The 17573-nt window shown below is 46.7% G+C and overlaps 1 protein-coding gene across 9 annotated transcripts in view; it reads right to left on the bottom strand.

The window, feature by feature from the left end:
* Positions 1–17573, bottom strand: part of LOC149310305 (DNA (cytosine-5)-methyltransferase 3A) — a 153030-nt gene that overhangs the window by 82424 nt on the left and 53033 nt on the right. For 7 of the 9 annotated variants that reach the window (XM_089528680.1, XM_089528681.1, XM_089528679.1 and 4 more), the window contains 2 exons: positions 12144–12190; positions 6104–6250 (listed from right to left, as the gene is read on the bottom strand). In XM_089528680.1, coding sequence (XP_089384806.1) covers positions 6104–6250; positions 12144–12190 — 194 coding nt within the window. Of the gene's footprint in view, positions 1–4358; positions 4504–6103; positions 6251–12143; positions 12191–15490; positions 16264–17573 lie in introns of those variants that run through there. The other 2 variants (XM_089528683.1, XM_089528688.1) reach the window with 2 other exon arrangements.

The raw sequence follows: 17573 nt of genomic DNA on the forward strand, positions 1-17573 counted from the left end.
CCCAGTCCAACCATCATAGCACTCTCCAGGAAAGAGAAACTAAGTGACTGCATCCATGCTGTCTTCCACCTTTGCCTGGTTGCCTAAGGCACAGGAGAACTGGTCTGCAGGTTCACACCTGGGAAATGACTCCATTTCCTCCTCTTCCCCCCGGAACCTACCTGAGAAATCTGCAAAGCCCTTCTTGCAAAGATTACCTCTGCTTTGGGGAACTGGTGCAGGCAGGTCTTCTTGCAGAAGAAAACAGCCTGACACCATAAGATTTTGGGATTGCGCGGAAGGAATCAAAAAGGGCTGGGAACGGGCCCCACCCCACTGAAGAGATCTCTATCGCAAGCCACCACTCAGGGGTCCAACTGACTCAAACTGCCAGGCCCCAAATTAGAAAAGACATCACCTACACCAAACATAAACTAAATTTATGGTGCACACCTTAAGTTTTAAATCATGCCACAAATGTCTGGACTACAGAACTTTGATTTTTCCCCCTTCCTCTTTTGCCTTAGAATTTTGACGCAGTTGGAAAAGTAGGGAGGAGGAAACATATCAGCTCTGCAACAGCAGACAGGAAGACGAACTGGAAATGTTTAAATTGTACTGTTTTAAATTTGTTGGTAGCTGCCCTGAGCCCCTATACTGGGAGGAAGGCGGGATATAAGTAAATATTAACATTAACAACAGCAACAACAACAACAGGAAAGCAACTGATGGGTTGCATTTAAGTGCACACCAAGATAAGACTTAGCCCACTGCTGGGTACCCAAAAGCCTCCCCTTCTCACCCTGCATCTTGCAGAACACTCTATTTTTAACAATTTAACAATAATTGTTTGTGAATAGTTCAGAGGCCCTTTCACCCAACACCCTTATAATAAATATCATAAATAAATAATTTTTTCATTTCTATTCCACTTTTTGCCAGGCAATCAAAGCGGCGTACAACCTAAAGTACATCCATATATACATAGTACCCCCCTTAAAACAAGATTAAACAATATAAGATTAAAACTAACATGCTAATATCCAATTAATCCAAACACTAACCATGGGCAGAATTTGATAAATGGGAAGTCTTATTTGTGGCCGAGTATTTTATTCTAGGAAGGCCTGCCAGAAGAGACCCATCTTAATGGCTTTTTTGAAGGTCTCTAGATTGGTAATTTGGTGGATCTCATCCGGCAGGCCATTCCATAAATTGCGAGCAGCTGCAGAAAATGTCCTCTGGGAGGTCACCGTCAACCTGGTCTTTAAGGGCTGTGGTAGAGTCTTCCCAGAGCACCTGAATGTATGGAAGCAGGCGATCCCTTAGATAGGTTGGGCCCAAGCCATGTAGGGCTTTAAAGGTGATACCAACACCTTGTGCTGTGCCCAGAAACTAATAGGCAGCCAGTGGAGTGACTTCAGTATTGGTGTTATATGGTCACTCCTTGCTGTTCCTGTGACCCACCTGGCTGCCATATTCTGTACCAACTGGAGTTTCCGGTTTCCGGGTAGCCCCATGTAGAACGCATTGCAAAAATCAAGTCTTGAGGTTACCAGCGCATGTACTACAGTTTCAAGGTCACCCTGTTCCAGGAAAGGGCACAGCTGGCGTATCAGCTGAAGCTGATGACAGGCGCTCTTGACCGTCGCATTCACCTGATTCCTCATCTGAAGCGACGGGTCAAGAAGCATCCCCAGCCTGCAAACACAGTCCTTTGAGGAGAGTGTGAGCCCCTCTAGGACTGGAGGTTGCAGCCCAATACCTGGTTAGGGGGCCCCTATCCTAAGTACCTCCATTTTGTCTGGATTCAACTTGAGCTTGTTTTCCCTCATCCAATCCATTACTGCCTGAAGACACTGGTTGAGGGGAGAGATGCCATCTGTCGTTGTTGCTGATGACCAGGACATGGAGAAATATATTTGGGTGTCATCAGCATACTGATAACACCCAGCCCCATATCCACAAGTGATTCCTCCCAGCGGCTTCATATAAATGTTAAATAGCATCAGGGACAGGATGGCGCCTTGAGGGACACCACAATTAACTGCCATGCCTCCATCCTGTGGGATTTGTGGTTTTGTGAGGGACTTTGAATTCTCAGCCCGATGGCACTAGTCTTTCTCCGTACTACTAACCCCAGAGGGAATAGGGAATTTGCCTTTGCTAGTGGCTTTCCATGGCTGAGTGGGGATTCGAACCCTGGTCTTCAGAGTCCTAGTCACTTGTGTGATCTTGGGTAAGTCATACTCTCTCAGCCTCAGAGGAAGGGAAAGGCAAACCCTCTCTGAACAAACCTTGTCAAGAAAACCCTGAGAGAGGTTCACCTTAGGGTTGTCATAAGTCAGAAACAATTAGAAGGCACCAAACAACAACAACAACAACTCTAATGTCATTAGGAGGTGAGGCTTTTGCATTCTTCACTTCCTGGCTTTTGGGGGTGGGCTGGGGAGGTCATGCTAACTGGTTTCTTCAGGTGGCAATGGGGAGTAAGTCTGAGCTGAGCCCGCTCCACCAAGTGGTGGGTACTGAGCTTTGGGCATGCCATAAATTAGAAACAAATAGAAGGCACCCGGGCACTGGCTCAGGACCACAGTTCACTCAGGAAAGGGGCCAGAGAAGGGTTTGAGGCTGCACCTCATCAACACAGACAGACATTATGTGTGTGCACATGCGTACAATGGGGCAGCGAAGGGAACATGTGCCACTCCTCTGGCCAGCAAGCAAGGCAGAACCTGGCATTGACTAGGGTTGACAAGTCAGGACTATTGCAGGCCCTGAGATTTCAAGGCTAAGACCTGAGACCTGGGAGCAGATCATGGGATGTCACAGTGTGATGTCCTTATGCACGATTCATTAAACACCCACTATAGCTGCACAGAGTATGTCATTCAAATTAAAAAAAAAATAAAGTGAGACAAATAAGAAACATACACACACTCCATTAAAGGCAGCACTCTTGCTGTGAGATTCCTCCTCCTTACCCTGGGGTCAGAAAAAGAAGGACCAAGCCCTGAGTCCTGGGAACCCATTTGCCATAGAGGCTCTCTGTTCAATTTCATTTCATTTCCTTTCTTTATTTCATTTGTAAACCCGCCCCAACTTCCCCCAAAATAGGACCCAAGGTAGAGGTACCTAGCCTTGAGGTCTCCTAACCACAGAGGAGGACAAGGCACCATAAAATGTATGGCCATCCAAGAAAAATATACAACATGACCAAAGAAAAGCTAATATAAATATAAATTCATGCTTCTTAGTCATGCCCAAAATGGAGGACATTTTGGAATTCCTCCTGGACAGAAGGCTGAAATGTAAGGACATGTCCTGGAAAAGGAGGACGTCTCGTCACCCAGCCTGAGAACCGAAAGCCCTGCTGTTGCTCAGATAGGCTTCTCCCCAGCAGTTTGGCAGAGATCAAATTCAAGCTTGTAATCTGCAAAATTGTTGTGGGGTGGAGGGAGATCAGAGTATGAACTCATTCCATTGTCAACTGGATGGGGAATTCCTTATAGCCAAGGGCTGGGTTTAACTGCTTTCAGAGGAACCAGCAGGTGTGAAGGACAGAGAAAACATTAAACAAGTCAACCTGGTGTGTGTTTTAAAATAGCTTAGGTCCTTCATCAAGAAAGACTGAAGTAGATTTACACAATTTATCAATATTTGCAGGCATCTGCTTGTGTTTCATCACCTCCTCTGGCAATTTTTGGGGTGCTGGTGCAGAGATGAGACAAACTGACAGGATTGTACTTAATGGGGGGGGGGGGTGTCAAAATGAAGGCAACACCCTCCAAATAGGATTCGGTTTCCCCAGATGTATTTTTCCTTCAATTGCCAAATTTCTAACGTTGCAGAGAGTGGGACGCGGAAAATCATTCATGCCAAGAACTCTATTATATATATATATTTGCTACGTCGAGACTCCCTTGTTCACATTGCCTACTCCCCTTTCTTTGGATGCTTAAACTGAATTTCTGGAAACATAATTGAAGTTTTCAGTTGCTGCAATGCTAGAAATTTGGGGGCTGAAGGAAAATTTCTTTAGGGGGACAGAATTCTGATTTGGGAAGGCAATGCCTTCTTTTTGCACACACACACCACCAGTCTACAGCCTGGAAATATCTTGTCCCCACCTCCAGCTCAGGTTCCCTCCATTTTGGCTTCTCTCTCCACAGAATCATGGAATCCTAGAGTTGGAAGAGATCCCAAGAAGGGCCCTGATCCAGTCCAACCCCCTTCTGCCATGCAGGAACTCACAATAATTCTCTGCTTAAAGACTTCCATCTACCAAGCCTACCTTTGCTGGTTTTTAGAGGACAAGACATTTGCCTCTTAAAAAACTGAAAGGGGATAAGGGCTCTGGCTTTTTCAAAAACACTCACCATTTCCCATTCAGAGAACATAAAGAGCCCCCATCCCCAATTCTTCCAGCCTGGGCAGGAAAAGGTCTTAGTTTTGAGGAGGGGTGGTGGTGGGTGGGTGTTGCTCCTTCCATGGTCCACATGGCCAGCTCCTTGTGGTGAATAGAAGCACAAAAATTGGGAGGGGGGCTTTAAAAGAATGCCTGCACTCCACATTTCTTCCCCCCAAATTCTTCCTGCATTCACACACCCTGAAGGATCCAACTGGAAATGCAGGGTTCTGTTTGCATTTTACCAAAGCCAGCCAAACCTGGATTCCCATCATCCACCTCACCATGGCTAGAGTTTAGGCGAGGGGTGGGGCAGTGACCACTGGTGGCTCCCGTATCAGTGGAAGGTGGTGAATCCACTCTGACTTTTAGTGTGAACTTTAAAGGGGCTGTCCCTATTTCAGGGACAAAGGTTTATTTGTCATCCTTAACCCTGAATGGGAAACCATAATTCCTCCGTCTTTTGTTGGTTAAAACCTTCCATATATTTGTTTTAGTATATGTAATTTAGTCATTTTGTCATTTTAGTATATATAATTTAGTAATTTTAATAAGATAGACCTGCAGTTTAGTGCGACAACAAATATACAGATATATAGAGACGTAGGATATTTGTGTTGTTGTTAACGTTATTTATGTTGTTGTAATAAAAATATTGAAAAAACAAAAACCTAAATGGGCATAACAGCTCTTATTCAGTGGGATAGCTTCTTTAAAGTTCACACCAAAGGCTGGAGCGCAGTCCCTGACCCACTCATGCAGCACTCACCGATCACCCACTGGCCTTCTTCACCCGCCAGCTGTACCCTCTGGGGTGACGGGCATCACCAGTCCCTTCCGAAAGACACCCGCCAAAAGACAATCCTGTTCATGTCTTCGTCACTGAGCGCACAGGAGCAATGCTACCCAGACCTGACCCAACTGTGCAGGATGGACCCACCTCCACCGCCACACTTCACTCTCGCCTCGCAAAGACATCCTCCACAATTTCCACCCACAGCCATGCTACCTTCTACCTTCCCAGGAACGCTCTCTTGGTCCATGCAGAATGGCAGAAACTGTGATCTAGGGAAGGACAAAAATGACTTCCTGTATCAGACCAGAAACTCCTTCTCCAAGCAGCTTTTGGCAACCATATCTCTGTGTTGATCCCTCATCCTCCTTCTCGCTTGACTACAATTCCCGGTGTCCATTGCACACACACACACAGCCCAAAAAAGTGGACTGACAGCCTCCCCTGTATCAGGCCGGAAAACATGGAGAGTATGACTCGGTCTTGCAAAATTGGTACTCATTTGGCAGTCAAATTTGTGCCTTCCCAGAAGCCCTCCAGAGTTCACAAACCAATGTTAACCCACTTGACTCTCCCTAGAGAAGAGGGTATAGATACATTGTGCCCTCCTTCTTTTTCTTATTATTATACTGCAGTTCCCTCAACATGGAATCAGAGAAACTGTCACTGAGGAAGAACCTAAATGGCTTCCCTCACTGAGCTGGACGTTTCCTCTCCAGGAAATATGGCAGTTTATGGTATAATAAAAACAGTTACTGCTATGTTATTATTATTATTATTACTCAGAGAGAGAATGCAGAGGCGAGCCCAGGCAGCAACCCAAGGCCCGGTGATGGCTGGGATGGGACACCAGGACCCTCTACCAGCCTCCCCACAACTCCCAGCTCCCCTCCTGAAGAGTTCTGCCTTGGCGGCCCCCTCACCTCCCTCTTCCACCGGGCCAGCCACTCGTCCCGCTTCCGCTTGCTGATGTAGTAGGGGTCCCCGGCCTGGAAGGTCAGGCGGGGCATCGGCCGGGGGCGAAGGCTCGACTCGCAGCCCAGACCGCCACGCAGGCGTCCGCGGGATCCCTGCAGGCAGAGAGAGGAGAAAGAGAGGGTGGGTGAGGAATAGGAGGGCTGGAGGGACAGGTGTCTCCACCGCTGTGGCAAGGAGGAGGCCAGTTTTGCCAGAGAGAAGTCAGACTTCACCTAAGAGGAGCAAAATTGGGCGCATTGCCTTACATTCGGCTCCTTCCTCAAAGAGGATTGTACAAAACTATGACTCCCCATATGAGCCTACCCAAACTCTAAGATTTCTCTCTGTCTCACTACCTTCCCAGTCACCTGGTGGAAACATGGGAGCCAGGCCTTCTTGGTGCCTGCTCTCAAGCTTTGGAGCTCCTTCCCTTGGGAGGCGAGGATGGCCCCCTCCTTACAGTCCTTCTTCTGGCAACTGAAAAAGTTTCTATTTCCAACAGGCTTTAAGAAATGGTTTAACTAGATTGTAAACTGTCTTGCCATAACTTGACAGGCTGGTTTAATACATTTTTGGTCTCTCTGTTTCAAAGTGTTTTGAAACTGTTCAAAGTGACTATACTGTGGGCTGACTTGAGCTCATTGGATATAGGTGGAAAAACTGATTTAAAATGACACAGAATGACACAGAATTTCCTGCTAGAGAGTCCTCATCCATGTCCCTGAATTACAGGCCCAGAAAAGCTTCCTAGCAGGAATTCCGCATTCTCTTTCACTAAACAATAAATCCCAGGATTCCACAGGACATGGTGTGATGGCAGTTAAAGTGGGATGAAAGTGCTGTAAAGTATGCATGCCTGGATATACCCCTGAAGTAGCTTAGTGCCTGAAGCCAAACAACACAGTCCCGTGTTCAAATTTCACCACTGGAGATGGGTTCCTCAGGAGGCGACATGCGCCTGTGCTTTCAGCTTAGGGCCTCTTCAAACACAGAAACAATAACATCAGGTTGGTTCTTCCAGGGCCCCTTTCACACTCTGTAATTATAACACTATTATTCCTCTTTAACTGCCATGGCAGCATCTTATGGAATCTTTTGATTTGTAGTTTGCTGAGGCACTGGAGGTCTCTGCTGAGAATTCCAAATGCCCTTCCAAACTTCAAATCCCAGGTTAAATTGGAATCATCTGTCTGTCTGTCAGGGAGGGAGACAGACTGCATTTTTTTCTTTCTTTCTTTCTTTCCCTAAAGATAAAGTTGGATCCCTGATTCACCAGGCCTGGTCTTCTTCCTTCTCCCAGAGTTACAGGGAATGGGAGTCCCCTTTGACAGTGTAGTAAGTGTTGTGTAGTGTGAAAGAGCCCCAGTATGAAGAGATTTTGGCATCCCACATGCTTCAAACACTCTTGGGGGAGTGGCATCAATTACACCATGAGGAAAGCTGAGCAAGAGGATGACTACATCCCAAGTAATCCTAAGCATGGCATGGTATGACGCCCATTTTCCTAGTCAGTGGGGGAAAGAAAGTTGTAGTCTTGGTCCAGCAGGCACCCCAAGCTAACAGTGAACTCAACCAGCAGGCTAAGGGGCATCCAGCTGTACACAGACCCTCCATAGTAGTATTAAGAGTTGGAAGGAATATCCTTGCTTGCAGGATTGAGCTTAGAGGAAAGAGCTCTTCAATCAAACGAGCGTGATGTTTTTCCTTTTTAAAAGGGATCCAGCGTGGTGCAGTGGTTTAAGTGCTGGACCCTGGAGACCAGGATTTGAATGATGGAAACCCACTGAATGACCTGGGCCCAAGTCACACTCAGTCTCAGAGGAAAGCAATGGCTCACCCCCTCTGAAGGAATCAGGCAAAGCAGCCTTAGGAGAAGGTTGCCACAGCCAGTAACAACACCTTTAGACAATCAGTCTGGTGTTGTGGTTTGAGTGTTGGCCTAATACTCCAAGAGGCCAGGGCTCAAATCCCTGCTTGACCACTGAATCCACAGGGTGATCAGAGGCAAATCATACTCTCTCAGCCTCAGAGAAAGGCCAAATCAAGCCCCCTCTGGGAAAAATCTTGCCAAGAAAACCCCTGTGGTAGGTTTGGTTTGCCTTAAGGTCACCATAAGACAGAATGACTTGAAGGCAGACAACAACAACAAAGCTGGTATGGCTGCTGGGTGGATGATGAGGAAGCACCAATGGCTTCTAGCCAGCTTTGGTGTGGCAACCAGGGACAGAGTGGAGTGTCTCTCAAGGGCAGGTGGCTCACATCCCTTCCCCTTCCATATTTACCAATGGGGAAAACATGACACTCTCTGTTTCAAATGTCCCACGACCCTACAAGGAAAGGTTGGTGGGTACGCATGGCAGAGTCTCCTCTGCAATGGCACTCCTGTCAAGGAACCAATCCCATTATGTAGCTTGGATGCAATGGATGCAAGCTCCAGGAAAAGAGAATCCACCTCAACATTAGGAGGATCTTCCTGAGAGAAAGGGCTGTTCGACAGTGGAACAAACTCCCTTGGAGTGTAGTGGAGTCTCCTTCCTTAGAGGTCTTCAAATGGAGGCTGGATTGCCATCTGTCGGGGATGCTTTGACCTGGATTTCCTGCATGGCAGAATGGGGTTGGGCTGGATGGCCCTTGGGGTCTCTTCCCACCCTATGATTCTGTGATTCTATCCAAGGCAACTAAGACTGTATTTTTTCACAAAGCCTTGGGTCCATAAACCCAGGGGCTGGCTGCTCTCACTCTAAGTTCGTTAGCCTCTTTTTCAAAAGTCTTTTACTGATATATTTAATATCGTAAATGTTTTTTATCTTTTGTACATTGCCTTGGGGGCTCTGGTGTCAAGAGGTGAACGATATATGCTTCAAATAAACGGATATCGTTTTCTGAAAGTATCCAAACACTTTTCTGCTGGGTAGGGGTGGGGTTCTTTGACTTTATTATCTGCCCACTCTCTGAGAATGCATCTACATTGTAGAGATAATGCAGTATGACACCACTTTAACTGCCATGGCTCCATCCGACAGAATCCTAGGATTTGGAGTTTGGTGAGATAACAGCACTCTTTGGCAGAGAAGGCTAGAGACCTTGAAAAACCTACAAATCCTAGGAATCCATAGGATGGAATTACAGCACTTAAGTATGGTGTCAAACTGCATTATGTCTACAGTGTAGATGTACAGTGTAGACTCAGGCCTCTCCCTATTTCACAGTTAACTGGCTTAGACTTAAGGAATGGGTGCCTAAATGCCTTTCCCAACTCACAGGGAGTGTCAATGTGCAGATTGTGACTCCAGACCAAGTGAGGAGAGACATCACATATCAAGTGCTAGGGCCACTTGTCATTCCCAAAAGTCCATATGGTTTTTCTGGTTTCTATGACAGAGGGTGAAGGCCAGCCAATCAGAAGCAACATGGTTGACTGGCAGGGGGTGAGGCTCAAGAGCAAATGAAGGCTTCACTCAGGTCCACTCCCAGCCCACATATGCTGCTTTTTGTCAGCTTAGGTCCACCTCACCGCTATCCACCATCTCTCAGCTTTGGGGTTTTTCTACAGATGATTGTGCATCACAGTTCTGAGCAATGTTGGCATGGAGGTCAGGCAGAGCTTGGGCCCAGAGCCTATGTGTCCATGTTAACTTGTATGGGGGGGGGGGTCTCCTCAAGGTACTTTGTGGGTGTAGGCAACTAGGTCATGCCCCACATAGCTGGTTCTGGTTCACTCCTAGGTGGTAAGGGAATGCACACCCGAGGAGATTCCCACATCCGTCATTCCATGCCTTCCTGCAGGCAGCAACAGGTTGCTGCTGGCTGGCAGGCAGTTTGACGGATGCCTGGATCTTGGCTTATGCTGCAGACAAAAATGTAGCTATGGGAAGGGGCAAAATGAAAGCACTCCATCCCCCTTAAATAAGAATTCTGCCCCCCCCCCCCATGAAAATTTCCTTCAGTCTTCAAATTTCTAGTACAGTGGTCCCTCCACATTGGCTGGGGTTAGAGGTGAAGGAACCCCATGAATGTGGAAAAACTGCAACTAAAAATAATGCTATTATTTTTATCTAAAAGAACACCTCTCTAGGAATTTGCAGGTTCTCCAGAGCAACTCTATGGCCTACATCTGCCAGAAGTGTATCATAGAATCATGCTGGAGGACCTACAAATGCCCAGAGAAGTGTTTTCTCCAGGAAGTTCTAGGTTCTCCAACACAACTCTATGGTTAACTTCTGGCAGAGTTGTGCTGGAGGACCTAGAGATTCCTAGAGGACATATTGATCAAAAACACAAATAATCAAAACCGCAAAAGTCAAAGCCTGAATGTGGAGGGACAACTGTATTGCTGTAACCTAAAAAAGTCAGCTGAGCCTTTAGAAACATATTTTAGGCACCCAAAGAAAAGGGGTAGGCACAGCCAGCAATATGTAGTGGTTGGAATGTTGGACTAGGATTCCAGAGATCAGGGTTCAATCCCTCGCTTGGCCATGAAACCCACTGGGTGACTTTGGGCAAGTCGCACACTCTCAGCCTCAGAAGAAGGCAATGGCAAACCTCTTCTGAACAAATCTTGCCAAGAAAGCCCCCCTGATAGCTTTGACTTAAGATCGCATTAAATCAGAAATGAGTTGAAGGCACACAACAACAACAACAACAACAGAGCAACTGAGTGACTGCAAACACAGCTAATGGGAGAGCTAATGGGAACAACTTTCATTGTCTCACTCTCTGTATCACTAGAAATTTGGGGATTGAAGGGAAACGTCATGACTGGGTCTCATTTGGGAAGGGCAATTCCCTCATTTCTCTCTCCCGACCCCCCATAGCTACAACTTTGACCTATTCAGCTGTAAATAAATTTAAGTCCTTTCCTATTCCTATCAATGGTGGTCTGGGCTCATCCTTGCTAAGCAGAAGCCCCTCACTTGCCAATGAACACAACAACAAGCCCAGAATGAGTGCCAGAGGTTGTAAGTCATGGGCAGCCATTTAGGCTTGATTCCCCTCCTCTATTTACCAAGAGTAAAACAGGTGCAGACACACACAAGTGTCAATATGGTCTCTCTGGGCACTCCTCACGGTGGCCAAAGTCCTCAGAGGTTCTTAAGGCAGACCAGTTCTGTTATCCTATGAGAGAGTGAGCAAAATCCTGGGGATGATTCCCACAGATCCACCTTGTGAGCTACACCTGCCTAATGGCATTCAAAAATGCCTCCACTTTCAGCCAAATAGCAGCCTACATGGCAATAAAACATGCTGGTATGTGGCCAAAAGCACAATGTTACTTCCAGTCGCCATTTTGGCAAGTATATTGATAAAAATGGAGTTCATAGAATCATAGAGTTGGAAGAGACCGCAAGGGCCCTGATCCAGTCCAACCCCCTGCCATGCAAGAAATCCAAATCAAAGCATCTCCAGCAGATGGCCATCCAGCCTCTACTTAAAGACCTCCAAGGAAGGAGACTCCACTACACTCCGAGGAAGGAGTGTGTTCCACTGTCAAACAGCCCTGACTCTCAGGAAGTTCTTCCTAATGTTGAGGTGGAATCTCTTTTCTTGGAGCTTGCATCCATTGTTCTGGGTCCTGTTCTCTGGAGCAGCAGAAAACAAGCTTGCTCCCTCCTCAATATGACATCCTTTCAAATATTTAAACAGGGCTATCATATCACCTCTTAACCGTCTCTTCTCCAGGCTAAACATCCCCAGCTCCCTAAGTCGTTCCTCATAGGGCTTCATGGTTTCCAGACCCTTCACCATTTTAGTCACCCTCCTTTGGACACATGGCTCCAGTTTCTCAATGTCCTTTTTGAATTGTGGTGCCCAAAACTGGACACAATATTCCAGGTGAGTTGTTTAAGAGAGAGTGAGAAATTCTAGGGTACACAGGAAGGTGTTTTTCACATGTTTTCCCCTTTAACTCCTGTCCTGAACATGTACACTTTTAGGGGCTAGGGAAAGTGGGGAGTGGGTACGAGACATGACCAGAGAAAGGGGCCTGCCGGGAAGCAGAGTACTTGCCTCCATTTTCAAAGAGTTGTAATGGTTCTCCTCCTTTTCCTCTTTGCCTGAAAAACAGAGAGCAAAGAATCAGCACCAGGATCCACCAAGCCGTCACAGAATCATAGAATCACAGAGTTGGAAGAGAACACAAGGGTGATCCAGTCCAATTCCTTTCTGCCATGCAGAAACACAAAATCAAAACGCCCCCCCCCCCCCCCGAGAGATGGCTATCCAGCATCTGTTTAAAGACTTTCAAAGGAGACTCCACCACTCTCCAAGGGACTGTGTTGCATTGTTGAACAGTTACTACTGTCAGGAATTTCTTCCTGATGTTTAGGTGGAATCTCTTTTCCTGTACCTTGCATCCACTGCTCCAGGTCCTATTCTCTGGAGCAGCAGAAAACAAACTTGCTCCATCCTCAATATGACATTCCCAATATTTAAACAGAGCTGTCATATCACCTCTTAACCTCCTCTTTGGAAAGGGCCCGGCAGGATAGGCTATGTTGCAAGTGCAAATATGTTCAAGTGCCACACCCACCTATGAAACACACAAGCAAAGTAGGGCATACACATCTGAGACCCCCAGTCAGTTGAGGAAGGAACAGTTTCCCCGATTCGCTGGCAGCCCAAATTTGTAAATGATTCCCCAAGACCAACATCCACCTATGTCCAACACCAGCCTCCCCTGCATTCCCTGCCAGGGTTTCAAAACCACAATCTCCATCACCTCCAGAAAGCATGGCCCCTGGGGATGATGGGAAGTGTATACCAAATTAAACTTCACTCCTGCCTTATAGGTTTGGCCTCTTTTATTTGCTCCTTGATGTGGGTGATGAATAAATAATAGTCAAAATAACCGTCAACTCCCCTATTTTTATTTCTCCGGCATCCTTTTCTGCTCCTGCAGAAAAAAGGCACCTGTGTGTGTTTGATGAACTGAGTCCTATGGAGTTAGGCAGATTCCAAATGCAGAAGAGGGGAGGAAAAATTTCGCCTGTGACACTCCCCATCTCAGAAATGCACAGTATTATGAGAAATGGGGGATGAGAAATCCAAAACGGGAATAATTCAAGTTTCCTTCCACTTGCAGGAAGAGAAATTGACTCTGGAACAACTACAGGGGACTATTTGGGTCTGCATCTGCACTGCAGAAATAATGCAGTTGACATTGTTTTAACTGCTATAGCTTAATGTTATGAAATTCTGGAATTCGTAGTTTTGTAAGATATTTAGTTTTCTCAGTCAGAGAACTCTGGTGCCACAACAAACTACAAATCCCAAGATTCCATAGCACTGAGCCATAGCAAAGTGTCAAACTGCATTATTTCTGCAGTCTAGATGCAGGCTAAGGCAGTTTGGAGGCAAGGAATGACATCCCTTGTTTCTTACCTTCAGCCACCTTCCCGTTGAGACCCCACTCCACCCATTTCTCCTCTGTGCTGATTTAGTGTTTAAAATATTTTAAAATACCAATTCATGGCATTTAAAATATGTAGCCTTCCCAGTTGAAAGCAATCTTTAGGGCAGCTTACAAAATTCAAACAGTTAGTAGAATGTGGCTTTGTAGACCAGAAAGATGGCAACACAGCAAACAATACCTGACATTTCAAAAAGACAACAGAGTTGCAGAGTCACAAAAGTCAAGTGAGCCTCCCCTAAGGGATTCTTGAGACCCTGAACCACAACTAATAAGATCCCTCCCCTCTTCCTCAACTGCCACTAACCAGTCCAATTCCATCAGAGGGTGTGTGGGCATCCGGATGCAGGTGGCATCATTCTTTCAGGCACCACGAAGGAGGGCAATCAGGAAACAATCAAGCTCTATGAGGGATGGCTTAGGTCTAACCTGTACTGCAAAAACAATGCAGTTTGACACAGCTTTAATTGTCATGGCTCCGTCCTATGGGATGTTGGGATTTGTAGTTTGCTGTGGCACCAGAGCTCTCTGACAGAGACGGCTAAATATCTCCCAAAATGAAAATCCCAGGATCCCATAGCGCTGAGCCATGGCAGTTAAAGCAGACAGGATACATGAAGGGCCTCTAAGTTAGATAGCAGTTGGTTAAATATCAGGATTTCACGATCCTAGAACTCTTTTCCTTACACCTGAAAATATTCTGTGTGGAACATTTAGCAGCGATCTAGAAGTACAGACCCTTTGGTCCCACCTGTCTGATGAAGTGCAATCCTCACCACAGGTATCCTGAATCTGAAACCTTTGAAGAGGCCTTCCTATGGACCTGGCATCCTCTCCCGGCCATGTCCATGCCCAGGGGGAATGTGAGACAGGGCTGGGGACGATGGAACTCCCTGCCATGGGACGCTGGCTATCCCCCTCTCTGCAGTCCCCATGAATTTCATGAGGATCTCTCAAGCAAGGAATCCCCAGAGGTGGTTTTGCCAGTTCCTTCCCAGGAAATACAGCACCTGGTATTCTTTGGTGGTCTTCCATCCAAGTACTAACCAAGGCTGGCCCTGCTTAGCTTCCAAAATCAGAAGGCATCTGATGCCTTTTAGGGTATTTAGGCCTCTTAGTTAAGTACACTTAACTATCTCTGTATATTTAGAAAGATCGTGTAGCACCTTTGAGACTAACTAAAGAAACAAGTTGGCAGCATGAGCTTTCCTAGATTTAAGTCTACTTCCTCAGATGCATTTGGTGGAGTGGAAGTAGACAGAAGCCTAGGAAAGCTCATGCTGCTTCTTTCTTTCAGTGAGTTTCAAAGGTGCTGTAAGATCTCTCTACATACTGATTCTACAGACTAACACAGCTATATGTTTGAATTCTATTTATGTATATGTGTATCTGCCTTCAAGTAGCCCTTTGACTTATAGTGAGGCTACAGATTTTGTAGGGAGGGTTTTCTTAGGCCAGGAATACTCAGAAGTGGTTTTGCCAGTTCCTTCCTCTAAAACAGTCTGCAGCACCAGGTATTTGTTGGAGGTCTCCCATCCAAGTATTCACCAGGGCTGATTTAGACTCCAAGATCAGACAGGATCTGGCACTTAGAGGGTATTAGGCCTTTCACATAGAATCATAGAATCGTAGAGTTGGAAGAGATCCCAAGGGCCCTGATCCAGTCCAACCCCATTTTGCCATGCAGGAACTCTCAATCAAAGCATCCCTGATAGATGGCCATCAAGCCTCTGTTTAAAGACCTCTAGGAAAGGAGACTCCACTACACTCCAAGGGACAACATCTATGACAAGTGTCACAAACCCATGGCCACAACCATGTGTTTCCCTGCAAGACCAATGTGAACCTTTTGGAAACCCCCTCCTCACAATAACCTGGCCTGCAATGCCCAGACCGTGACTTTCTAGCATGGCCCTAATCCATGGGGGCAAGAGACAAAGCTCACCATGGGGGCAAATACATTCTGGGCCAACTCTCAGCTCTCCTGTTGAGAGGTTCCTTCTCTTTTGGCTCCTTTCCTTCCATTCTCCTTTCCAGGTCTCCTGGTTCCAGCATTTCCATCTCGGCCTGATGGCGGCAGCCCCTTCCCAACAAATGCAGGGAGCCCTCCTGCGTGTTCCTGGCCTGACGGCAGCCGAGGGCCAGACCCCCCTTCCCCTCCACTCACCCGGCGTCCCGCCAGCAGGAAACCTAAGCTCCCTGGGAACGGGACTTGGCCATTCCTCTCGGCTCCACCCAAGGCCTCCTGCTCTGAAAATTCCTCCCAGACCCATCTAGGCTTTTTTGGAGGTGGGGGGAGAGACAGAGGTAAGGACCAGGCAGGAAGGGACATGCAGCAGATCTTCTTGGGAAGGCTGCAGAAAGGGGCTGGAGAGGAGCCATGGGGAGAAGAGGGGAGTCCCATCTCATTTGTAGCTTAAAAGGAAGAATTTCACCCAGAGGGAGGAAGAAATCGGCTCAAACCTGCTATGCATTTGGGGTTCCTCTCTGTTTTGAGATGGAAGGTAGAGTGATCTCCCCAGGCAGAGGATTTAGAGTTCAGAAGTTACTTTTCAGCAAACAGATAGCCTTCCAATACCTCCCACTCAGCTACCCTAAAATTAGTGAGTTGTCATTATAGTGCTATTTTGAGAAAGTAGCAACCCTATACTTGATGTCAAAAATAAAATAAAATAAGATTTTAAAAGCCGATGCGATTTTAGGCTGCATCAATAGAGGCATAGTACCACTCTATTCTGCTTTGGCCAAGCCCCACCTGGAATAACACTGTGTCCAGTTCTGGGAACCACAGTTGAGAAACTGGAGCGTGTCCAGAGGGGGGTGACTAAAATAGTGAAGGGTCTGGAAACCACGAAGCCCTATGAGGAAAGAATTAGGGAGCTGGGGATGTTTAGTCTGGAGAAGAGATGATTAAGGGGTGATATGATAGCCCTCTTAAGTACAGTCCGCCCTCCCCATATGTGGGGGATCTTTTCTGGACCCCCCCCACCCGCTTAAGGGGAAAAGAGTGTATGCTCAAGCCCCATAGAAAATAATGGGGCACGTGCTTGCGGTGGCGCGCAGGGTGCACAGCACAGGTACATGCCCCATTATTTCTGCCAGGGCTTGCCTTCCGCGAAAGCTCAAAGCTGTGGAAGGCAAGCCCGCCTATGGGGAGGGTGGTCTGTATTTGAAGGGATGTCACATTGAGGATGGAGCAAGCTTATTTTCTGCTGCTCCAGAGGCTAGAACACACAACAATGGATGCAAGCTCCAGGAAAAGAGATTCCACCTCAACATTAGGAGGAACTTCCTGAGAGTAAGGGCTGTTTGACAGTGGAACACACTCCTTCCTCGGAGTGAAGTGGAGTCTCCTTCTTTGGAGGTCTTTAAGCAGAGGCTGGATGGCCATCTGTCAGGGATGCATTAATTGAGATTTCCTGCATGGCAGAAGGGAGTTGGACTGGGTGGTCCTTGTGGACTCTTCCAACTCTATGGTTCTATGAAAGAAAGGGAATGAAAGAAACAAATCATAGTTTTTGGTGGGGTTTTTGGGCTTTGAGAATGGCCTCACAGAAGAGTTCTAGAATGGTTTATTCCTGATGTTTCCCCAGCAGCTCTGGATGGCATATTCTCTGCTGACGAAATGTCAGGAATAAACTCTTCTAGAACACGGCCTCATAGTCCGAAAAACCCACGGAAAATGTGAATGCTGGCCGTGAAAGCCTTCGACTTCACAAAGAAACAAATTGCTGACTTGATTGCAGTAATTTGTCATTTTCACTCTTCTTTGTCAAGAAGACCCATTGCAGGCACACAACCTGACCCGTTGCAGGCACACAACCCGTTGTATGCACGTGTTTGAAACTATGCCAAAGCTATGTTTAAAGCTAAAATCAAACAAAACCGCAATGAAATCTGCACTACTCCATTTGTACTGGGTGTAGGGCAGGGGGAGACAGCCATCTCCTTCGATACTACTTAGAGGAAGCATGCAACAGTCTTTTAAAAACCCTATTTAAAAACCCAATTACGCAACAATTAAAGAA

Source organism: Sceloporus occidentalis, unplaced genomic scaffold, assembly GCF_023333645.1.
Source record: "Sceloporus occidentalis isolate IW3139 unplaced genomic scaffold, rSceOcc1.0.p SCAF_6, whole genome shotgun sequence".
Classification (NCBI taxonomy): Eukaryota; Metazoa; Chordata; class Lepidosauria; order Squamata; family Phrynosomatidae; genus Sceloporus; species Sceloporus occidentalis.